Raw genomic sequence first — 25,521 nt, forward strand, 5'->3', positions numbered from 1 at the left:
AAAAATGTTTTTAGTTCGGCCTAGGCAGATACTTCCTCTAATTATCAAAGTGACTCAAGAGATTCTCATTTTTCTTTAAAAGAGAATTTCATTATTGAAAAACACCAGTACCCAAAGAAATGGAAACAGCTGAAGAAACTGGTTTCTATGTACTTCAAATAATATTTTAGGACCAGGCCCCAGATGACAACATCTCTCCCCCAGGATATAACAGCTGACATAGCTAAAATATGAAGTATGGCTAAAGAATACACAGAGAGACCGATAATTTAGGAAATATTTTTGTGTTTGTTTTAACTGAGGCAAGCAAATTAATTTTTTTTATCTGTTCCCTTTCCATATTTGCTCAAGTAAACTTCAAAACTAATTACTTCCAAATAATTTGGTCTCAGCTATTTGTGCATGACCTGTGAATGTTGTCAAGAGTATGGGACTAACTGAATAATAAATGTGTTGAATATGAGAGTTTTCTGTTTTTTAAAAAAATCTTGTTATGAAGAGTAACATAACTACCATATAGTGTATACCTATGTGTTTTTTTGTATAGCCTACCTTGGGAGGGAACACAAGGCATGGTTAACAGTATTTAGTTGATGCTGGGGCTGAAAACTGAATTGGGAGGAAGAAGGTATAGAATGAAGCCATACTTTTTATGGTGTCATTTTGTATCTTTTGCTTTTTGAAGGGTATGAGTTTTTAATTTGAAGAAGTCCAACTTAGCAGGTTTTTTCCCTTTATGGAACACACTTTTGGTGTCATACCTAAGAAATCTTTGCCTTACATATATGGTCACAGAGATTTTCCTATGTTTTCTTCTTGAAATTTTATAGTTTAGGTTCATAGTCAACTTGAAGATTCATATGAGTTACTTTTCATATAAGGTAGGAGTTGTGGGTCAAGTTTCTTTTTTCTTTGCATATGGAAATGAAGTAGGATTTGTTTTTGCATTTTTATCATGTGCACTTTAAAGAATTTAATTCCAAAAGAGATAAAAAGGAATATTGTATAGAAAGGTCTGCAGTTACTGGTTATAATTACAAGTTCAATTTTAAAAAGAAAAAATTTTGTTATGACTACTCTACTGATTTTTCAGAAGCTATCATTATCCTTGTACTTTAATTCTCTAAGCCAAAAAAGTTAAATTCTGTTGGTCAAAAAGATAATGCCGTTGCCTTGTTTTTCCAACCAATTTCATAATCAAAACTTGATGGCAGTATTTTGTTATGGGTAAGAAACTAAAACTGTTATAGGCCGTTTTTCAGGGTAAATTTAAACTGAGTATTAGATCAGCTGAATGAAAAGGGGCTATAAAGACAAACTTTCTATCTTCAGGAGAAGGTGGGGATACTAAAACTTCACTGGAAATGAAAGGTTATGGATAAATTGGCAATTACCAGAATTCCTTAGGGAAAGCACGATGCATAGGCGCTCTGCCAAATCCCTCAGTAAGGAGTGACATCCTGCCACCAAATTGCCTTCCCAGGGGGAGTGGGTCTATTTAATGCTTTTATTTGGGTGCTGTGAGTCAATCTGAGGTCACCCACACCTTCTCTGTCCTGTACCAGAGCTGGGGCTAGCCTCTCTAGGTAAGTGCTGAAGCAATAATGACTAATGGTTTGAAAATGCACTAATTAGCAAGGGAGCCCATATGTCTAAGGTTCTTTCAGACCATTGAAGTGCATGAATGACTTATATATGAGGGGTGCTATTCCTTCTTCCTTTTCAAGTTTGGGACCATTTGAGGGATGATCTGAGGAGTCAGAAAGAGAGATCCAAACCTCAGATTTGTACTGGAGAGAACTACAGGAGAAAAGAGATGGGTGGCTGAGCCAGGTGAGGTTGCTAAGGAGTAAAAGTGTAATTATTCTATAATTTTTACATAGGACTGTTGTCCTTAGACAATAATTTTATCACATTTAAACTTGAAAATGCACATTATGCTGGTACTATGTCTAGTCCGATGTATGGGTCTATGCACACATACACACACATGGATGTTGTAACTGTGTGAGGACATAAAACTGTTGGACAAACAGCTCCACGTGATTCTTAAGCAAGGGCTCACTCCTTCCTTTTCCGGGAAGAAGGAGCCCTTGTTGGAACCTGACTGATTTACAGCATATCTTTCCTTTGTTCTTTGGACTATTTATCTGTATTCTTGTTAGAAATGACTTTTTGGTTTAATTGTTAGTGAAAGCCTTTTAGTGAAAGAGGTTTGTACCTTGGTGTCTTCACTTGAGAGGCTTAAAGGAAAAACCCTAGTTACTAACTGGAGCTCTGTCAGTGGTCTCCTGTGGGATACTTAGACAGATTTACTTGTTACTCTGTCGTTCAGGATGATCCAGGTTCCTTCCATCGATTGTTCTGTGAAATCTCCTGTTTACATCATTATACAGATATTTATACTCAAGTAGCTTTTTCCATTATTTGTTTTAAATTTTAAAAAGAATAATCACATCCAGGTTTATATACGACTTACCTAAATGAAGGACCACCTAATGTATAAAATTTGTTTTTAAAATCTAATCATAAAACCCAGCGTCATGTGCAGTAAGCTTCATTATTTACATGTTTTGGAAAAGATTAATGAAGTATAGTAAAACAAGCTCAGTACTATAGGTGTATATACTATAAAGTTTTCTTCTTTCAAAAGGCATTTCAAGATGTTGCAGGGTTTTTATCATACTGAGATGTCATAAGTATCATATTATAGAACACTCCATTCAATAGAATGGTAGATAAATGCCTCTCGACTATATACAGTCATATATAACCACGTTGAAACTTCATGTAGCTATGATACATTTCTCTCATTTTTTTAAAGAGTAATTACATTCAGGAATTGGGCTGTTCTATCTAAGAATTATTTTAGTGGTTTTAGTAGGGAGGGAACCTCATTTATTATGGTTCTTCCCAAGACACATTTGGGTAAACTTCAGTTTCTGCTGCAAGGACTAGATCTGCCTCCTGAGCAGGAACATCAGTCATTGTTGCAGCTCATCCTACGGCTTCTAAGGAATGTCAAGGTCAGTTGGTCATAAGCTAAGGAAGGTCAAAGCCATTTAAAATTTAACAGTTCTTTTCCCTGGTCACAAGTCCTTTAGTGCAGGCTGCTAAGCCACATCTCTTGAGCTTGCCAAAATGCATTTTTGACTTTTTTCAAGAATCTTCATATAAGACGTTGGAATCGGTGCCTTATATGCACAAGGTTAAAAAATAGTCAAACGAGTGGCTCAGTCGTTAAGCGTCTGCCTTCGGCTTGGGTCATGGTCCCAGGGTCCTGGGATCGAGCCCCGCATCGGGCTCCCTGCTCAGCGGGAAGCCTGCTTCTCCCTCTCCCACTCCCCCTGCTTGTGTTCCCTCTCTCACTGTGTCTCTCTGTCAAATAAATAAAATCTTTAAAAAAAAAAAATAGTCAAACTACTAGTATAGGAGACTATGAAATGCAAAAATAAAAGACTTCCTCTACTTCGTTCTAGTCACACTCTCCAGAGATCAATACTTTTAGCCATGTTTTTAGACCTTCTAATGGTTTCTTTCACAATTTAATGAACAAGATATGTATTCATTACTTACTGATTCATCAACTTTAGGTAATGCTATTAATTTTTTTAAAAATTTTATTTGAGGGCGCCCGGGTGGCTCAGTCATTAAGCGTCTGCCTTCGGCTCAGGTCATGATCCTGGGGTCGTGGGATCGAGCCCCACATCGGGCTCCCTGCTCGACGGGAAGCCTGCTTCTTCCTCCCCCACTCCCCCTGCTTGTGTTCCCTCTCTCACTGTGTCTCTCTCTGTCAAATAAATAAATAAAATCTTTAAACAAATAAATAAATAAATAAAGATTTTATTTGAGAGAGAGAGAGAGTGGGGGGAGGGGCAGAGGGAGAAGAAGAGACTCTCAAGTAGACTCTCTGCTGAGCGTGAAGCCGGACGCACAGCTCAGTCTCATGACCCTGAGATCACGGCCTGAGCTGAAATCCAGAGTCGGTTGCTTAACCAACTGAGCCACCCAGGCGCCCCGCTATTAATTTTTAATATTATTCTTACCAGCAAGATGCTGTTGTCAGGCCTTTGGCACTGACCAGCTGATAACTTTGTGTAGTTAATCTCTCTATGTTTCTATTTCCATATCTGTAAAATAAGGAAATTGGACTGGTTGGTCTCCAAGGTTACTTCTTTTAAAGTGTTAGAGCATTGAACTAACTTAAGCAAAAAAAAAAGGGGGGGGGTGGGCGGAGAGGAGCAGTTATTTTGTACATGGAATTCACAGATAAAATTGATCTGAGGGCTATCTGGATCTAGGTGCTAAGATAGATAGCATCCCAGTTTTACCTCTCCTGTCTTTTATCTCCCAGTGTGGCTTCTTTTTATATATTGGCTTCCTTTCTGTAGGCTCTTCCATGGCAGCCAGCACCTCTGAGGGATTCTGTCCTTTTGGTTGTCTGTCAAAGGACAAAGAGACACATTTCCCTCTCGTCTTCAGTATGAAAAATCCTGATTGGCCGGGCCTGACCTAGATCATATATTTATCTTGGAATGATTTGGTGAAGCCAACAATGATTGGCCAGTCCTGGGTCACATGCTCACCCTGTGACCAAGGGTTGGGGGATTATGACTGGCAGACCCACAAGGAATAGAGTAGAAGCTGGTCTGTAAAGGAAGGGATGAATTGCTTTTATCAGATGAAGGGAAGAATGGTAGATAATAATAAAAGCAGATGTCCACTCCTCTTGGAGTTTCAGGAAACTGATTTTAAGAAGGAACTTACCCCAGGGCGCCTAGGTGGCTCAGTCAGTTAAGCATCTGACTCTTGATTTTGGCTCAGGTCATGACCTCAGAGTCGTGAGATAGAGAGCCCCACATCGGGCTCCGTGCTCAGTGCAGTCTGCTTAAGATTCTCTCTCTTTCTCTCCCTCTGCCCCTCCCGCTCTGGCTCTGTCAAAAAAAAAGAAAAAAAAAAAAAGGAAGAAGAGGGAACTCATCCAATTCTCCACCAGCTAGTGAGTCATAACTTGCTTTTATGAATGCTTACCACCATGTCACCAACCAAGGGCCTCATTCTCCTTCCAGAAAGAAAGCATGGCCTCTACCTACACATTCTTTAACTTAGGATCAGCCAGCAGCAGCTCCCCGCAGTCCTTCCACAACACTTGAAAAACAAGTCCAGATATCAGCGTGAAGTTGTGGGCAGATAGCATCAGTGCCTCAGATTCCAGCCCCAGCACGGTCGTCCAGTGCAGTTTTGTTCGCACTGCGCTATTAGGTCTTTATGACCTGCTACACAATGGACACACAGGGAGCCATTTCCTCTTTCTGTACAGGGACCGACTTCGTTATCTCAGGATCTAATCTATGCTTTGAAAAAGAACATGGCAGCAATGGGCAGAATGGGCCCTTCTAAAGAAAAGAAATGCCTAGAGATGACTAAAGTTCTCACCAAGTTCTGCAAATATCCCTGAGACCCTTTTCCTCAAGGTAAACATGAACTCGAGGCGCTTCTCACTGATAACCAAATAAAATGGAAAATGGGCACTGGTACAGGCTTCCGCTGCCTGGAACATGATGGAGTGCGCATAGATGCCAAATGGAGAACTGTGCTGCCAGCTTCACGAACACTGCCTTTTGGGGGATGGGAGTTTCGTATTTTGGATACTAAAAAACCAGAGTGTAAGGCCTGTTGTCCTCGTAAGAGCTCTGATTGTTTCACCTTTCCCATATTCCGCCCAGAACGATGCCTGGTGAGCTCCTCACGGGTAGCGACATCTACAAGCCAAACATTGCAGTAATCACCAGGAGAGCACAGAGAAGCCACACCTGGTTCTAGAAGATCTGGCTCGTGGGTGTGGGTGGAGGATGTGACCGCCAAGCCCTGACAGTGCCGTACCAGCCTTGAGGACTGGTGGCGGCTTGCAGGAGAAAGGAAGAACTGCTAGATGTTACTGGGGAGGACTCCAAGGAAAGAGAGACCTTGAAAGGAGCACAAAAGGCTGAAGACAGCCTCGGGGGATGGAGAGAAATTGGTGGCGGTGGGCCTTCCCAGAGAGGGCAGGACATGCAAGAAGGCTAAGGAGGAAAACCCAGCGTGAGTCTGGGGGACAATGAGACTAACGAAAGGATGAAGATGTGGAGATAGAGCAGGAGTTAGAAGAAGTTAGGGCTGCTTGGGGCCAAATTGTGGGAATCTGAATTATCATGTGTTATTAGGGGAGAGGGGCACCCTGTCTTAGGTGTGATGAGTTTATGTTCTATGAACTGGGCAACAGAACTGGAATTCAGGACCGGGGTCTGGGTCAGAGATGGAGTAGGGGGTGATCGGGAAGTTCTGATGTTGGGGGGACACCCATAGTTAGAAGGCCAGAGAAGAAGCTGTGAGGCAAGGGCACAGTATCAGAGGCAGGAGAACAAGGACAGTGGTGGCAGTAAGATGATGGCAGCGAGAAGAGTGTTTCAAGAAGGAGGGGTTGGGTACTTGCATTGTCTCATTCTTCCAGAGGGAGCAAGAGTGAGGAGGAGACAGGACTGACACTCCCAAATTACAGATCCAGAGTATGATGTAACCGGCTCTTTATGGTCAAGGAAACACCTTAATTTGTAGGAGGTTTACAAAATCAGGCCAAAGGACAAAAAGGTGTTGTGGTGGAAAGAGGGTAAAGGCCTATTAACAGAAGGGTGAGTGGTTCCACAGCCACTGAATTAGTTCACGGTACTGTAAGGGGAACATTCTAGCAGAACCGCATCCAACCCAATTCCCACAGGAGCTGTTCTGAGACACACAAAACCCCAAAGCTATTTTTCTTAACTTATGGACAGGATTGATCTGTAGAATTTATCTACATTAAGAAAAAAAATGCAATTAATGTTAACTGATGAGGTGATGATTGTTTACATGATAAAAGTATCCTTCCTTTTATGAGATTTTATAAGAGTCATTTGTGGAATGATTTTAGTTTGCTTCTCTAACGCCTTCAAAATCTATTTCTGTTTACCAGGAAATAACATACTCATTTTTGAAAAACAGTTTCAATGGATGTGAAAACAGCATATGCATAGGATTGATATATGTATACGAATAAACACCTTGGACTTGTTTAGTTGTTCATGAGTTCCTTTTACAGTCAGTTTCTTTATAATGTTTGCATGTAACTGGACTAAAGAGTAAGGTTCATAAAATCTGAAAGTTTATTAGGACCTTACACATACTACATTATAAATTCCCATTTTCAAGTTGAGGAACTGGGTCCCTGATAGGATAAGCCAATTACCCAAAGTCATAAATAGCTGGTGGCTGAATTGGAGTTGAACTATTTGACCATTTCTCCGGTTGACTCTGTGTTCTTGCTTGTAAACAGCCTGTGTGATAGCGGGTTTATCTGCAAGGTGCCCCTCCTCCCTCAGAACAACGCAGTGGTGTGTGTCTGCGTGCTGTATCGCGTGACGGAACAGCTAGTTTGTACGTTCGAGAAATCTGAGGATTTTACTTAAATTCAGCAAACACTTACTGAGCTTCTCACATGCGAGCACAAACAGATGTTGAAGATAAAACGTTTGGAAGGGGTAGAGAAGTGAGAATCGCTGTTTTGTTCTCCGAGTATATTAAAGCCATTTGGTGAGTAGGTACAGAATTTGAGGAAAGATTAACCGTATGAAACCTTAAAATATGCCATAAATTTTTTGTCTCGTTATAAGACCTACAGTTAAGTATTTGTCCACCTTTTATTCCCCCAATTCCTTAAAAGCTCAGAAAAATTTAATGCTTAAGACCTGAAAGTTCCTCAGCATCTGTCTCCAAGGGAGATTTTTCTTTGGTGTTTCAATGATATCACTGATGTTGCCTCATAAAATAAAAAAAAAAATTTAAAAATAAGTAATACCAAACATTTTCAATTGGGAACAGTCCACATTAATTTCTGTTAATGTCCGCTATGTTCACTCAATTTTTCTACGAATCAGCAGCTGATATCTTCCTGCTGTTTCCACTAGCCTGTGCAGCAACAGAAATGAAAATTATTTAAGGCATTTAACTGCGATGTGGAATTGATGCTTTTAGAACCTGACCTCACATTCCTCCCTTAAAAACGGCTGAGGGCTGAGGACGCCAGTGTTCGACCTCATTCGGATTCATCAGGCTTACTCATTAGGATTGCAAACACCATCAGAGTCTGTGCCTTATCACATACAGTTTAGTCGGGGTACAGTCCTTTCGGTAGGACTATAAATGCTTTGGACCACATCCTGCAGCCTTCACAAAGCCAAACGACCATTTATGTACCCCATTATGCCACAGAGAGTTGCACCTCCACAAACCTCTTAAAGGAGAATCCTCTGTATCCAGGAAGCCGGCTGCAGAATTCACGTTCTGAGGAACAGCTCAGGTCAGTGTTGGCCCTTGTTAGGACACCAGCCCGGCCTCTCGGTCCTTATTCCCTGAGCTACATGAGAGACACAGCCATCCTCTAATAGTCCAGAGACGCTCCCAGGAGGATTATGAATTGGTTAGCAGTTGCTCTCTCTCTTTCTCATGGTACATGAGATGACTTCAAATAGACATCAACTTTATATATGAAGACATAAAGAGCTCCTGTTTTTCTGTAGCAGAGCCAAATGCAGTTCTTATTCTAAGTGGAAAGGACGAGTCTTTTCTAAAAGAGACCCAAGTCGTGTGCTGATTTCACTCAGGTCACTTCTTCCCTGAACCCTTCTATGTAATTAATTGTGTTTCATCCTGGCTCTATCCAGAGAGTCGGGATGATTTACAAGAGGCTCAGAATAAATTAAAGATCAAAGAATGTGGTTTTTATAAAGAAACCTATGTCATTTTGTAATATATGTTAAACACACATTCCTAAGCAGTGGTCAATTTTAATTTGATTTTCACATTCTCTTGTTGATGGTACTTTGTAGAAAATCCAAATCTTTTATCCCTGTCCTCTCCCCCAACCTTAGGGAGAATGTATTTAAATTCTTAGCTATTTTTGCACTTACCACCTCCCCAAAACCCAGTGTAGTACATTCTCATTTGGCTTACATTAACTCAGTTTAATTGTGTAAATGATTGTTCTCGAGATTGTGATTTATGTACCTTTTACCAAGGGGGCCGGAATAAGTTAGTGCTAAACAGAGCAAGTTGTTAGATACTGACCCTCACCAGGTGGACCTAGTTTATGTGATACGAAGACATAAAGTATGAGTAATAGAAACAAGAACAAGACAGTTGAAGTACTAATATAATAAAGTAGATGGAACATAATCAGCACTCCCTGAACTGAAGCCCTTGTAGGAGTTTTATATTCTATTTTATAAGTTCCCAGAGTTAATATACTGAGTTCTCGAATACATCTGATACTGAGCTAATCCCAGCCAATGTTGTGGAAACACCCAGTTTATTCCCTAATTCACTTATCTACCTTCATTTGAAAATGCTTAAAATTCCCCAGTCCAGTATGGGGCCCTCCTATCGTAGGCCTACCCTACTTGAATGTACCTGATGGACTGAGACGGGTATAGAAATTGCAGCCAGAAATTAACCCGGTTTCTGTCACTGACAGTGTGTGTCCTCCAGTGTGGTGTTTGGTTGTGTGTTGTGAGGATGTCGGGTTAGGGGTTAGTATTGTGAGGATGCTGGAGGTCATCGTCCTTGCCTTCAAAGTGCTTATAAATAGGACCAGCAGAGCTCTTGGTTCAGAGGGTGCTGTCTTGCACCTCTTCATCATACAGTGGCTTCTGTATCACACAATAAAAAATGAAAGAAAATATATAAATCAACAGCATATTTATTCTGAAAGCACAAATGTTTTCCAGCTTCAAGATCCCAAGAGTTTCTCCAGACAATTATAAATACTCAATCTTTATTAATAGGAGCAAAGGATAAATTACTTCTTGCAATCCAGACATTGCTCCAGAGAGACGTACTGGGAATTTCCAATTTACATAAAAGTTGTTTTCCGGAAGTTTACTTTCACATCATTTATTTTGAGCTTGGGCTGCAGTTCCCCAGAGAAAAAGTGATATGTAGTAATAATAAGCTAACATTTTAATAACCCTTTTTTTTCTCTTGTTTATTGAGCACTTTGGAGAGAATGAGTGCAAGGCTTTCGAGCCAACCAGCCCTTCACATCCAGGTTCTGCCCTTAGACAAATTACTTGATCTCACTGATCTATGGGGAGTTTTTTAAATGGGGATGAAAATACCAACCTCCCAGGATTGTTGAAAATGAGACAAGCCAGTGCCAGGTGCATGACTCATGCTGTCTCTCATCTCCTGCCCCTGCTGTGGTTTTATGAGTACAAGAAGGACCACCACTTGCGGTGGGAACAGATAAAGAGGAAAATCCCCTTGCACTAAGTAGGACATTATCTCCATTTTTTTAGGGTTCATTTTGTACAGTAACCCTAGCTGATGTGGTGCTTCTCTCCTGCCGTGGAATGTTTCTTGAGCTCACGATGTGAACCAGGCACTGTTAATCACTGTTAGTGACCCCACAGTTAGTAGCTGGTGGAGCTCGGTTCCCAGTCAGTGCCATCCAACTTGAGTCTAGCCTTACTCTCCTGTACCACACTGTCCCTTGGTTGGTTACGTTTTTCCAAGGCAGCTTTAATCTAGTGGCAAGACAGATTACTGACATGGAAAATAAACTGGGTTCTGCATCTGTCTCTATCCCTGTCAGATCTAAACCTTTGCCCCATCCAATTGTCTGTAAAATAGTTCTAGTTAAAATCTGTGTCCAAACCATTGGTGTGGGGGGAGGAAGGCTCTTGATTTTCTGTAACATAAGGTTAGTATATTCCCTTTCTGAGCTGCCAAGATCTCATCTTTGTACCATTTCACCGTAAAAAGAATCAAGTTTGAAGTCAGATATTCTTAAATGTATTCTTAAATATGTAAAAATTTAAAACTTTGATGATTCCGATCCTTAAGGCCCTCATGCTCTGGCTGTGTGGAGGCATGAGTGGAGAAAGTTCTTGGAAAGATGACCACAGAATTTTTTTTTTTTTTTAAATCACATTGGAGGTGGTGAGGGTTCTTCCATGTTGACATGCCTGGTGCGGTTAAAGAAACCAGACACAAACACAGATCTAACCTGGCTCAGCAGGTAACGTGCTCTGTGACCTTGAGCGTGTTGCTTGAAGTTTCCCCATTTGTAAATGGGCTGTGACAGGTGTGTAACAAAAAGTCCAGACATCTCATTTCCTTAAGTATTGAAGCCTTTAGAATTGAAGGAGGGGTGGGGCGCATGGGTGGCTCAGATGGTTAAGCGTCTGCCTTCGGCTCAGGTCATGATCCCAGGGTCCTGGGATCGAGTCCCGCATCGGGCTCCCTGCTCCTTGGGAGCCTGCTTCTCCCTCTGCCTCTCTCTCTCTGTCTCTCATGAATAAATAAATAAAATCTTAAAAAAAAAAATAGAATTGAAGGAGGGGTAAGAGTAGGAAATTTCTTAAGACTTTTTGAATTGGGGTTGTGGTGGAGGGAGTAGTTGTGCAAAACCAGAGACTTTAATATGCCGATCAAAGTGTCGTCCTTGCAACTAGGGCTGTCCAGACGCCTTAACTTTTCAGCCTTGACACAGTATTTCCAAGAGGTTCAATGCAGTTTCATTTCCAGAAAAAAGACAGCCGGAAAAAATGGGGAAACCAGAAAAGTGAGGAATTTTTATAACATTTAAGTAATTTCCAAAGGCTCTTCTGGTACCTTTCATTCCCTTTGCCTTTTTATCTCTGTGAAAATGAACTTTTATAAAAATGATGTAACGAGGATGGAGAAAATGACTTAGAATTGTGCATTTCATCATCTCAGAATCCAGGTGTCAGATCCATTTAACTCAAGTATTCTTTAAAATATTATGATCTGCCAGAAATCAAGCCAGACACTTCATGATTCAAAATAACTGTTTTACTCTCCCTTCCCACCTCTCCAGTTCTCTGTGTATTTCATTCTTCACCCAGTGCAAAATGGGTGAGTAGAAACCCTAGCAAAGTTCTTCACTGCAGTATCTACTAGTAACTAAATCACTAGAATGCCTGTTCATTTCTTGTGAAATGCTACATTAAGACTTTCTTGAATTGTCACTTATTATGAAAAGTAGCATCTCAGCAGCTTTAAGCCCACATGGGTTAACAAACTTGGTGGTGGTTCTTAATGGCCAGATGAGTAGGCTTGACCCCCGGGAAAGTTAGAATACAGTGGTGGTCTGGGCTTGCCTGCCCTGGCTTCTTTGAAGACTGGCTTCTCAGGAGCCACTCCCTAATCATGGGGCAGAGGAGTCCTCGCCACACATCTAGGGAATGATAGGAGTCTGCAGCAACCTCGCCAGAGCCACTAAACATGGCTATTTGCTGATGCCAGGCCTAGCTCAAAATACCTTAAAACACAGCTGAGGCCATGGTGAACCCAGCTGGCCAGGGTAGGGGAGCAGTGCCTCTGAGGAGGGCCACCCAGACCACTCCCAACCCAGGTGCACGGGTGCCCTGAATGTTCATGATGAACATTCGAGGACTAGGATGCATTAGGTAGGAAGTAAGGTGATAGAACAGGCAGGAAGCTCGGAAAGGAGCATTTGGGAATTCAGGATGAAAGTGCTAGATGATGGGTTTTAGAGCTGTGTTGGGTGGTTTTTATGAATTCTATTCCGGGGCCAGTTCTAAGTACACGAATGCAGGAGCACATGTGCTGGACAGTGGACCCAAACCACACTGACATCTGGAACTTCAGCATCTGGTGAAGCCTAGCAGTGGCATGGCTGCTTTTAAAACGCTCCAATTGAGTCCCATAGGACTGACCCCACAAAGTTCTTTGTTGAAATCTTTGATGCTCTGCACAGATTAAGCATATAGAGCCATCTGCATACTTTATATACATACTAGAACCATCTAATTTATACTTTTCGGTTCCCAAGAAGCATTTCTTGTTCTTTTTGTGGATTTAAGTGTAATTACTTTACTGGATAATGACAGAAGGGGATGGAAGACACAGGATGTTCCTACATACTTGCTAAGAGAGCTAAATCTTTTTGGTGTTTTTTGTTTTTTACTTTGATCAGCAGCTTCAATTCCTTTCATTGCTTTGAGTTTCTGAAAGCTTGATTTTGAAAATTAAATAGGGATAAGGAAGTTTTTGGGTTTTTATTTTTGAGTTTTAAAAGGGTTAAAGTTAGTAGGGCTTTGCCTATCCATGGCTGATCTAGCTGCTTGTTATACTGCCACCTTCTGTTGAAGTTTCTTTTGACAGGCATTGGTGACTGAATAAAGGAAAGTATCTTGGATGTAAAATTCAGCTAACCAGGAAAGTTTGATTGAATAAAACAGTAAGCAGCTAGCAATTAGCTAAAAACTAACTCAACTTTTGCAAAAATTAAAATTCAAACTATCTCTTCTCAATGGAAAGTACTTGAGGAATTAAAACTGCATTATTATTTTAAAATTGTTATTGCTTATTGAACACCTACATACTAAAGATAGGTGTCATTTGTGTATTTTAGACATGGTACAAAATATCGGTGTGTATTAAGGTTTGTATAAATAATTGGCAATTCAGGGTTTACTAAAATTTTGGTGACAGTAAATTCTGCATAGGTTTTTGTAGGCAACAAATGCAGAAATTAAAGTAGATATTCCCCCCCAAATCACCCTGTGATATTTACTGAATGCAGAGTTGACAGCCCGAAAGTAGGCCAATTGGACTAACCTAGATCTTCCAAAAGTAACTTGACTTCTCTTTTAACTTTCTCATTATGATAGACTTCTCTTCCAAAAATTTGACAAATGAGAGGACTGAGAACTCATGTCAAAAGTTTTTCTCTTCATATTTCTGGTTCTGTTAAAATGAAATATGGTTCCTGGAAGTGAGACAAAATTTCCATCACTGGATTTTATAAACTGCTTTGGATCATCTTAGGTAAAACTTAAATTAGAGCTTGCGGTAAGTGATTATACTTAATTGGCTTAGCGCTTGGTCCGGAATTAATAACGGGCAGCACAACTTGTGCCCTACTCAGACCAGGTCGTAGTCTGGAGCTGGCGTGCACCGGGAGTTCCGTCCGCAGGTCAACCTCACCGCCCCAAACAAACATTCCTTCTAGTTCCCTCTCTGAAGGTGTCGCTTTTCTCCCCCCCACCCCCCCGCTCTCTCCAGGGACCCTCTGAAAATCCAGCAACTCCAGAACCAAATCCGACTCGAGCAGGAGGCCGGTGCGCGGCCCGCCCCGCCCGCCGGCGCCCCGCGCAGCGCGCCCCCCTCGCCGCCCTTCCCGCCGCCGCCCGCCTCCCCCGAGCTCGCGGCCTGCGCGTCGCCCGCCTCCGCGGAGCCCATGAGCGCCCTCGCCTCCCGCTCCGCGCCCGCCATGCAGTCCTCCGGCTCCTTCAACTACGCGCGCCCCAAGCAGTTCATCGCGGCCCAGAACCTCGGCCCCGCGTCGGGCCACGGCACGCCGGCCTCCAGCCCCAGCTCCTCCAGCCTCCCGTCGCCCCTGTCCCCGACCCTGAAGCAGTTCGGCCGCGCGCCCGCGCCGCCCTTCGCGCAGCCCTTCGGCGCCGAGGCCGAGGCCCCGTGGTGTGCGTCCTCGCCGTCGCCCCCGCCGCCGCCGCCCCCCGTCTTCAGCCCCACGACGGCCGTCCCGGTGCCCGACGTGTTCCCGCTGCCGCCGCCGCCGCCGCCACCGCTGCCCAGCGCGGCCCCGGCCGCCCTGTGCGCCTCGCCCACGGCCCGCTTCGGCCCCAGCCAGACGCCCGCCGCCTTCCTCAGCGCCCTGCTGCCCTCGCAGCCGCCGTCGGTGGCCGTCAACGCCCTGGGCCTGCCCAAGGGCGTCACCCCCGCGTGAGTGACGGCTGCCCGCCCCCCCCGCTTGCCCGCCCCCCCCGCCCCCCGCTTGCCCGCCCCCCGCTTGCCCGCCCCCCACGCCCCCCCCGCCCCCCGCTTGCCCGCCCCCCACGCCCCCCCCCCGCCCCCCGCTTGCCCGCCCCCCACGCCCCCCGCTTGCCCGCCCCCCCACCCCCGCCCCACGCCCCCCCCGCCCCCCGCTTGCCCGCCCCCCACGCCCCCCACGCCCCCTGCTTGCCCGCCCCCCACGCCCCCCCCCCGCCCCCCGCTTGCCCGCCCCCCACGCCCCCCGCTTGCCCGCCCCCCCCGCCCCCCCCGCCCCCCCGCCCCCCGCTTGCCCGCCCCCCACACCCCTAGCCTGGTGCGCCCGCGAATCCACAGCCCAGTGGTAGCGCTACCGTTTTCGCGTCTTTCCTTCCGTCCAGGGTTTAGATTCTTGTCACGGCAGCTTTACCAAACTATTTTTGCTCAGCTCCTTTACCGTTACCAAGATCAGTACTTAATCTTCTGCGTTAAACAGTAGAAGACTCGTCAGAAACTACCCAAAATCTATGCAGGGCTCTCAGCAGTTTTGCTGATAGTGGCGTTAGCTACCACATAGAGCATCGTGCTACGCAATTCATGTATGTGACCTCATTTGATACACTCCTAAGAGGTATCACTGCCCCACTTACAGCTGAGGATTCCAGTAGGTAAAGAATTTGCTCAGGGTCACAGTACCACTCAACGGAGATTGAATTCATGCCTGACTCCAAATCCATGCTCTTTACCAACGAACCACGTATCTTAATCTCTCAGCTCAGTATTAGAATTTTATAACTGTGGCGGGGCTTGGTTATTAAGTAAACACCTTATGTTTTCGAAATATCTAAATTAACAGAACTAAAAAGTAAGCCTTTACATATATGTAGTAACTGAGCAGAAGGAAAAAAGACACGTAAATGTCTTCGTGTTATCCATACAAGTAAGTGAGGACGGGTGCAATCTAGTGAAGAAATGATGTACCAGTTCTGTCCCTGTAATCTCTAGGTAAACTACCTGGATCCTCGGTCTCAGTTTTTCTGTTTGCAGATTATCTAAGTACTTGTCTTTCCTTATGTCACAACGATGATGTGGCAGCTGTCTGAAGTCTTTAAATAGAAAAATCTATGAGGATACATAAGATGACATCTACAAAAGTGCATTAAAGCCTTCAAAAGAAATCTATCATATAGGTGTTTGGCACATATTATTGATGACTAAAAGCTAGCACATACTCATTTTCCTGAAGAGTTCAAAAACAAGGACGCATCAGCAAGAGTCAAGCCAAATTCCTGTATCTCTGAAATAAACTCTGAAACCCTACTTCAGAGTCTCCCAGAATCCAAATATTGTTCAGAGAGAAAAGAAAGAAATTCTACTAAAGAATAAAATGAAAAGACCTAAGAATTTAGGTTCTTTTCATTCATATGAAAAGATTTCCCACTTGGGGATGTACTATACTACCTTAGAGATGAGCATTGCTATGCTTGACTTTGACAAGATGTATTGAGCTTCTGTTAGCAATGTCTTGTTTCAATAGGCACTTTCTAAATGTTGATTACATGAATTCTATATTTGAATCTGGCTTCTTCTCAAATCTTTATTGGAAAAAGCTTAAATGAATACATAAATAAGTAGAATAAAGGAGGTGAGTTTATATAGTAATGTAATAACGGGCTTCTACTGGAAGTTGAGTGACTCAACTTGGCTGAGAAAACTTTTTTCTCCCCTATTTGTTGGTTTTCTTTATTTGGCTGCTAGGAAGTGAAGTATTCTCTTGCCACAAAGAAGCTAACTGTTAGATTCAAGAGGTGGGAGTTTACTGCATGACACTGTTTTGTCCCTCTTACTGGGAAATGGTACCAAATCTTGCCTCCCAGGAAGATAAGCACTTATCTGTAATATTTCTCCTACTGAACAAAGACTAGACTATCAAAGGTGTTGGGTCGTCATGCCTTTTATTATCTTAAGTAGAAAGTTTTTTCTGATCTTTGAAATTCTCTTAAGAATATATGCAGTTCTAAGAGCTTACCTCAAGTAATAGAAGCATTTGTCTCTTACCTATCATAGTTATTAATTTTATGGAGTAAAATACTTTAAAATTGTTACCACTAAAGAATCTAGCAGCTCCTGCCATTTCTTAAAAATGAATGAAGTCATGCTAGTTTTGTGGAAACTGTGGAAAACTGTACCCAAAGAGAGACACTGTGACACCAAAGGTAAATGGCCATATAGGCTGCAGATTTTTATCTCTATGCCAGTCCAATAGGCCATCATTATATGGTTACCCTTTTGTCTCCAAGGAATTTTCCATTTGCTAAATCACACATACTTCAAGAATTCATTCTTCTGGTTTGATACATGTGATTTTTGGAACATGTTTCTCCTCTGGTATATTATGGGATCCCTCATTTGCGTTCTGAATTAAAAATGAAAAGATAGCTATTTTTTCCATCATAGTAATCCAAATGATTTGCCAAAGAGCGAATGTCCCTGTTTGGGATGCCATGACTACAAATTACGGCATCCTTGAACTTGTAGGCACTGGCAAACTGTTGTCAAATGAATCTTTTAAATTACTTTCATTTATATTTCACTGAATTTGTGATTATGATAGCAGATTCATTCCACTTATATGTGTAATTTATCTGGTTGAATGGTTTTGCCATATTTGTCAAGTACCAGTAAATAGATTGATTACACATGACTCAGTAAGTAGAAATATGGTAAGTTGTTTTTTGGGTGTTTTTTTTGTTTTTTGCCTGCCTTGTTCTATCAAAATCTTAAATATAAATGTCACTTATCTCAGTTTTCTTAATCATCAGTGGCATACTAGTTGTTTTATTCTGTTTGTATGTTTAGCATTGTCCTCGTTTTAATCCGGAAAAGGGTAGGCTGGTCATGCACTAAGTTTTTAAATAGTCCATGAAGGTAAGGTTCTATTTCTCACATGTCTGGGTAGCAGAAGTCAGACAGTCAGGGAACAAAGGCCATGGATGCCAGGGTTATAGCACAAGGCCAAGAAGGCCAATGACAGTGGGCCGCACTCAGACTCACAGCAACACTATTTGGTTGTTGGTTGATTGTGGTTTGGGGAACTTCCGCACATCCAGTTCCTCCAGTGCCTTGCTTCCTTCAGGCAGCTACATTCTTCCCCAGCGTGACCGGGGTCACTAGCAGCATCTTAAAGCTGTGGACAGACACGAATGTGAAGCTGACTAAATCTTTCAGATGGGGCCAGTGAGGAGATAATGTGCCTTAGAAAGAAGCCTGTTTGCATTTCAATAAAATTCATGTATCGGGCTCGCCTCACAATTGCTGATAGTTAGGTTTACAGCTTCCGTTTCGGTCACCTTGTTCCTCTACGCAGTAGATCTCCTCCGAGATGGTGGGAATCCAGGGGATTTGGGAGTGCCCCCTAGAAGAGTGCAGCAGTAGTGTGTCTGGCTGAATCAGATCAGAACTATCCCTGAGAACCAGATGGGCGCTGGTTGGCACTATAGTATTTGTCCACCTTCACATTCTTAGACTCTGTTCTCATAAGGGAGTGCCACCGAACCACAGTGCTGCAATGTTTTATACTCTTAATTGCCTCTTCTGTATAAGTAGGCCTTTGGTTTGAAATGTTATCCCATGTTTGTCAAAAGAAAAAGCATGTGTCAATAAGAGCTTTTATATAGATGTATTCATGAGAGCTTTTATTCTGTAGGCACTCAGCTCTTCACAGACATTATCTCATTGTCCCTCTCTTTCTCCCTGATTTATAAGAAACAGGTAGGTGGGGACACTTATCATCTCTCTGCATTCAAGGTGAGCATGGCAAGAGGCAAAGGGATTTCCCAGGGTTCTGGAATAAGCCTGAGCAAAAAGGGAGTCACGTGCTTAGCCTGGGTGTATTACCCAGGTTGATCTCCGACAAATCTGTCTGCTGTTTCTTGATGAAAGAAAACAGCTGCAAACCAACAAAACAGACTCCTCTAAATCTTAAGGAGAAGTTCTTAAAGATTTATTTGTACTTTAGCCAGTTCTCAAGTCAAGACAGTGGTTAGATAGTAACTAACAGAAAAGACAAAAGCTGCATTGGACTGTGCAGACATTATCTCAGTATTCCTGTCTTTCTCCCATCTTGCAGGAAATAGGTAGGTGGGGGGCCTCGTCGTTCCTCATCAGAGGCAGAGGCCTGAAGGGGTTTCGGGCCTCCCCAGGGTCTTGTTATTGGGTTCACTAGGATCTTAGAGGATTGCCCAGAATGTTGCATCCAATCCCAGGCAGCTATTTTCTGACAAATTAGCAAGTGAGCTCTCGGGGTCTGCTGTGACTGATGATGATTCCGTTGAAACGTCTACCCCCGGAACAGGTCAGAATCAGACCTGCTCATCTTGGATGGCTCTGTACCAAGTAGTGGTACGGTGCACACACGTGTGTGAGTTTATTCTCTAGAGAAGCCAAAGGATAAGGTGAGAACTGAATGTATTTATAAAGGCATCTATTTTCCTTTAGGTATGAGCTCAGGTTATCCAGTTGTACTCTAACAGCTTTGGCTTCAGTTAGAAAAAATAGAATTGATATACAAAAACTCAGTTTGTGTATCTTGGGCTCTTTTATGTATTAATTCACATATTACATTCTTGAATAGGAGAAATGCCAACATGTTAATGATTCTGCTTACTGTGAAATTTTGTGGAATTTGGTTACTATTAGCTATCACTGAATATGAGAGGAGAATAAGAGGACTTTTAGTAGTTAGAAAAATTCTTTGGTTGCTAGATAGGCTATCTCTTAAATCAGTGTTGTACTCTGGAGATCTGAGTTTCTGGAATACACTGATAAAATTGACCTAGAATAGTATATCAAGGGCAGGATACTTTCAAGATTATTCAGTAGCCAAGAAAAAAAGAAAACCTTCTAGGATTTGGTGGTGGTGGAAGATAAAATCTTTCAGATGCATGTGTATATGTTTAAGATGTTTTTACCCCCCAACCACATGAATATTATTTTAAAATGGTAAGTGACTTATGGTTGAAGCTAGAGTAAACAGATCAGTAATATTTTTTGCAGAGTTGGGCTCACCTGTGTTTACACTGAAGTATTTATATTCAGTGGGAGGTTTGTATGAACTGTTTACTAGTTAAGATCTGCTTCTGAGTATGGGTTTTTGTGAAGAGTTCTGGTTTTAGTAACAGTTTACTTTGAATAAGCATTTAAGCATTTTTATTTTTAATTGTACAAACCATCACGAAAGGAGATCATCTCTTTGTCACCAAGTACTCTTTTTAAAATTTCCTAATGAGTTGTTGCTCTTCATTTATCAAAAGTGATGCCATTTGGGAGAACCAGCCACAGCCATTTTACATTAAATTCCAACAAAGAATTAGTTTTATAGGAAAACAAACTCAATTGCCAAAACTTTGTCTCGAAAACTTACAACTGTTTTTCTTTTCTGTTGCCTCCACCACGAAAGAATACTCCACTTTGGTTTCTACTTTAACGTTATATACATTATATACAAACTCTAAACTCTTTGCTCAGTTTTAACACAGTTGCTTAAAGTGGTTTTTTTTTTTTTTAAAGATTTTATTTATTTATTTGAGACAGAGAGAATGAGAGAGAGAGAGCACATGAGAGGGGGGAGGGTCAGAGGGAGAAGCAGACTCCCTGCTGAGCAGGGAGCCTGATGTGGGACTCTATCCCGGGACTCCAGGATCATGACCTGAGCCGAAGGCAGTCGCTTAACCAACTGAGCCACCCAGGCACCCACTTAAAGTGTTTTTTGAATTATGTTAATCCAAATGAGATACTCTCTGAAAAAAAAGATTCCATATTAAAACAAGGGTGAAAAGTACTGTATCCTATACCTCTTTCCTCAGGGATCACAATGCCCTGGTGACCCTGCCAGATTCATTCAGACCGAGTGACCTTTGCACCGCCTAGCTGTCCCTGTAGGTCTTCATACTGTCACTTGGGCCTCAGAGGTAATGTCACTTCCTCAGACTTGTGATTGACCACACTGTGTAATATAGTCATCCCCTCACACTCCCGTCCCTTCATAGCACTTACCACCCTCCTGCTATGTCCCTCCTTCCACCCTTTTATTTCCTGTCTCTATCATCCCCACCATAGAATATATTTTTTCTAAATACAGTCACTTAGTTTTGTTCAACATTGTATTCCGAGCACCTAGAACAGAGTTGAACACTGAGAAGCCAATCAATAAAGGTTATTTGCACCCTTTTGGAAACCAGTCAAGAGTTCTTCGCTTCTTTTTAAACTCCTTTCCCGCTTTCATTCTGTTCCCCTCAGCCAGTTTCGTCTCCCTGATTCACTTCCATACTGGACAGTTCCCATTGGCCTCTCCAGAGCCACCCTTAGTATGCCAGGCATGGATCCAAGTGCTTAATATGTCTTAGCTCGTGTCATTTTCCTAATAATCCTATGAGGTATATGCTATTAATACCCACATTTTACACTTTACAGAGGAGGTAATAGAGGCATGTAGCCATTAGTAACTAGCCCAAAACACAGTGTTTTAAGCAATAAAAAATAAGAGATTATCCCTTCTGCACCTTTATAACTGCTGAGTCTGAATTCCTTCCTCTCCCATCTCTACTCGTCTGCATCCTCATCATCTTCCAGGATCCCAGATTCTACCTCTTTCTTGGAGTCTTCTGCAGTCATGCTAGCCAGCACTCTCTTCGACTTCTTTAGCTCCCATTGCACCTAGAATTACTACAACATGGCTTGTTCCTTCATTTATTCTCCAACTGGATTATCAACCCCTCCGAAATCAAAGACCACCCTGCAGGATTTGACTATCTTCTCCTTGTCACGTAGAATACTTTTTAGGCTACAGTGATAACACTTTTGTTGTATTACTGTTTTTAACTTTTATGCACAGAATTTCTACTGCACAGAATTCCAAGAAGTCATCAGGTGACACAGTCACTCATCTTACAAACCAACTGTGGAGTTACAGGCTTAACAGAATTTGTATTGATGTGTTTGCCCAGCACTGTGCCATACTAGATACTCAATTAGTATTTGTGCAGTGACTGTTAGACATTTAAAAATCTTTCAACTGATTGATTTGATTTCAGTGTTAATTGTTCAGAACCAAGTAAATGTGTACCTTAAATTCTGTAAGAGAAAATAATGTCTTTAAAGTAGCAGGAAATATGGGGCGCCTGGGTGGCTCAGTTGGTTAAGCGACTGCCTTCGGCTCAGGTCATGATCCTGGAGTCCCTGGATCGAGTCCTGCATCAGGCTCCCTGCTCGGCAGGGAGCCTGCTTCTCCCTCTGACCCTCCCCCTCTCATGTGCTCTCTCTCTCTCTCTCTCTCTTTCTCTCTGTCTCAAATAAATAAATAAAATTTGAAAAAAAAAAATAAAATAAAAATTAAAAATAAAATAAAATAGCAGGAAACAGAGATGAAGTAAATGCTCCTCTAATGCTTGGGATCTTGCTGTGTTTAGGGAATCCCCTTGCTAAAAGAAACATAGAATGATCAGGGTTTTTATTTGGGTCAAAGAGTAATTTTAATTGTACTCTCTGAAACAAAATACCTGGGTGGCAAGAATCCAAACCAAGGTGAATGGCCTCTCTATGAAATGTCCCAGAGCAGTCATGCCTAAGTTCCCTACAGAGTCCGGTATACTGAGAAATGCTTTGTAAGCCCCAGGACTTACTCTGTCGTGAACAGACAGGTGTGTACTTGTTCAAGACGACTTGTGGCTGTCTTTTAAAAGACCAGTTCTCTGTTTCTGTTGTTTAGGTGATCTGTTCGGGCCTTGATAGCCACGCTTTGCCCCTTTCTTTCTTATCTGTGCAGAGAACACAGCTCTCAGTGTATTGTGCCCGCAGGGACACAGTGAAGCTTCTGTCATCAGTGCTGCATGTCATCACATAGTTGTGCAGCTCATTTATGTTGTCAAGTTTAAAATAATAATGGGAACCTGTGTGTTCCCAATAATATGTGATGTAACACAGAGCTGGCTTTCATTTTACCTTTTAGGTGACTTCAGAACGTACCTCTTCTAGTTTGCAGATGTTAAGGCTTTAGTCAAAAGCAGCACAGAACTTTATTTCCAAAACTGTGTAATTTGTATGTGTTCTGAGCCTGACTTTTTACATGTGGTTTGAATATAGATGGCTTTGGGACAATTTTTCTTGCCTGAGGGGGGAAGGTAGAGAGAGATCAGAAGTGAAGATAGAGGGGCACCTGGGTGGCTCAGTCAGTTGAGTATCTGCCTTCAGCTCAGGTCATGATCCCAGGGTCCTGGGATCACCCTGAGTCGGCTCCCTGTTCAGTGGGGAGTCTGTTTCTCCCTCTGCCTTTTTCCCTCCCCGACCACCCTTCCCAGCCCTGCTCTTCCCAGCCCTGCTCTTCCTCTCTCAAGTAAAATTTTTAAAAAGATTTTTTAAAAATTTAATTTTTTAATTAATAAAATTAATTATTTATTTTAATAATTTAAATAATAATTAAATTAAATAATTAATTATTAATAAAATAAAAAGATTTAAAAAATTTTTTTTAAATCTTTTAAAAAAAGATTTTATTTACTTACTTATTTGGAGAAAGAGAGAGCCCAAGCAGGGGGAAAGGGGCAGAGGAGAGGGAGAAGCAAACTCCCCGCTGAGCAGGGAGCCCGACTCGGGGCCTGGTCCCAGGACCTGGAGATCATGACCTGAGCCAAAGGCAGATGTTAAACCAACTGAGCCACCCAGGTGTCCCCAGTAAATAAAATCTTTAAAAAAAAAAAAAGGAAGTGAAGATAGATAGTACATCCATTCACTTACTCCATGAATATTATTTTCGGGTCTGCTGTTTGACAAGCACTGCGATTAACCAGAGAGGCAGGGTGCGAGAGAGGCCATTAACAAGAACATATATTAATAAAGTTTGATGAGTGCTATGAAGAAAAGAAACATGATATAAGTAACTAATGGGTAGACTTGGTCAGGGTCCTCCTTTCCGAGGGGACATTAAACTGAAGCCTGCAGGCTGACCACATCTGTCCTAAGGGCCAGAGGCGCTGGGCCCAGAAAGGCTGGCACAGAATACACATTTTCATTGAAGGATTGTATGGTTCTAAAAATTGAGGTTAGAGGTCATGATTCCTGTGGCTCTTGCTGTTCATGTGTCACAGCTTCACTGCCCCATGCCTTAAAAACCAAGATCAATTCCCAGGCAGTAAGATACGATATCACAATCTTTTCTTTAATACCAGTGTTTAACCCCCTCCATTTGCCCTACGACTAGAAAAGGAAGAACCTGGAAAAGCTGTCAGGGTATTTTCTGCGATAGGCATCAGAAGACTCGACTACCAATAGATTAAATGCTCCTGGTTTATTGATCTACATAACAAGTGTGGGGGCAGGTGACTCCACGGATAGGTCACCCGTGTCCCAGAAACATCATCAGGGCTCCGGGGTCTCTGTCTTTCCAAGCTGCCACCATCAGCATGTTGGCGGGTTCTCCCTTGTGCTCGGTGTGAGTGGGGCAGTTTGGGGCATTTTGACACAGTGGTAGCCAGTAAAAGGGCGGGGGGCATTTCTTCCTGTGTGTTGCTTGTAGAGGTGAGAAATGTTTAACTAGAGCCCCTCCCCATTGCCCCCATCTCAGCAGCCAGGCTCCATCACATGCCTCTAGCCACATAAACCACTGTCCACAGGATTGACACCACTCACCTTAGGTCAGTCACCCCTGAGTTTGGGGAGGGGGTCACCTTCTCTAAGCACATTGGAGGGTGAACACCCCACAAAATCAGGGGAGGTTCAGCAAGGAAACGGGAACGGACGGGAGGGGCACAGGCCTCAGGACTCCACGGTATTACTGCTGAGGGCGGAGTGCACCACGGTTACAGGATACTCTGTTTTCTCTTGCCAATGTAGTGACTGTCTTGTTCCGGGCATTTTTGGGTGAAATGGTGAGCAGAGAGTTTGGTGAACCTTGGTGTTAATTTACATCCTCAGCCTTACTAGGGCTTTCTACCTTATCAGTGACATGGTATCCAGCACATGGTGCCTTGACATATTTGCAGTAAACCTTTCTTTTAACTTAAAAATGTCTTATTATAAAACATATAAATAAGGAAGCATATACAAGGTATATGTATAGTTTAAAAGAATAATAATAAAAATCATGCCTGTTTCTAGTACCTTTGAGGGCTCCCTATGTCACCCTCCCCAGTCACATCCACAACTGCCCCCCCGAGAGATAACCACTACCCTGAATATCTGAGTTAATCCTTCTCTTGTCTTAGTGGTTTATATATGTATGTTTCCCTAAGTTTATTTCTCAAACTTTTTTTATATATCAGAATCACCTAGAGGACTTGTTAAAACACAGATTGCTGGACCCTAACCCGAGTTTCTGATTCAGTAGGTCAGGAGTGAGTCCAAAAATCTGCATTCCTAACAGTTTCTCAGGTGATGTGGGTGCCGCTGGTCCAAGGACCACCCTTTGAGAACCCCTACCCTGGCAGAAGACTGCTTAGCTTTTGTCTGTTGATAAATGGAAGCATGTTTTATGTATTCTTTAACTTGGCTTTTTTAAACTCGACATTACATCTTTGAAATTCAACTTGGGCGATATGAGTAGCTACAGGTCATTCATTTTCACTACCGTTTAGTATATTCTATTTCTCTTGAATCTTTACCCACAGCCCTATGAGGGAAAAGGAAAGGAAGTAGGAA

The 25,521-nt window shown here is 42.6% G+C and overlaps 2 protein-coding genes across 9 annotated transcripts in view; one reads left to right on the plus strand and one right to left on the minus strand.

Annotated features, from left to right (window-relative positions):
- Positions 1-25,521, plus strand: part of PALLD (palladin, cytoskeletal associated protein) — a 426,115-nt gene that overhangs the window by 369,671 nt on the left and 30,923 nt on the right. For 6 of the 8 annotated variants that reach the window (XM_045880159.3, XM_045880160.3, XM_064585259.1 and 3 more), the window contains one exon: positions 14,125-14,805. The exons of the other annotated variants lie outside the window; for them this stretch is intronic. In XM_045880159.3, the coding sequence (XP_045736115.2) occupies positions 14,125-14,805 (681 nt within the window). The remainder of the gene's footprint in view (positions 1-14,124; positions 14,806-25,521) is intronic. 8 annotated transcript variants of the gene reach the window in all.
- Positions 4,916-25,521, minus strand: part of CBR4 (carbonyl reductase 4) — a 124,875-nt gene continuing 104,269 nt past the window's right edge. Inside the window, exon 6 of the mRNA XM_064585266.1 lies at positions 4,916-4,934. The gene's annotated coding sequence lies outside the window, so the exon portion shown is untranslated. The remainder of the gene's footprint in view (positions 4,935-25,521) is intronic.

The sequence above is a fragment of the Mirounga angustirostris genome, unplaced genomic scaffold (genome assembly GCF_029215605.1).
Source record: "Mirounga angustirostris isolate CCGP_5_RB_7025 unplaced genomic scaffold, mMirAng1.0.hap1 SCAF_2, whole genome shotgun sequence".
Lineage (NCBI taxonomy): Eukaryota > Metazoa > Chordata > Mammalia > Carnivora > Phocidae > Mirounga > Mirounga angustirostris.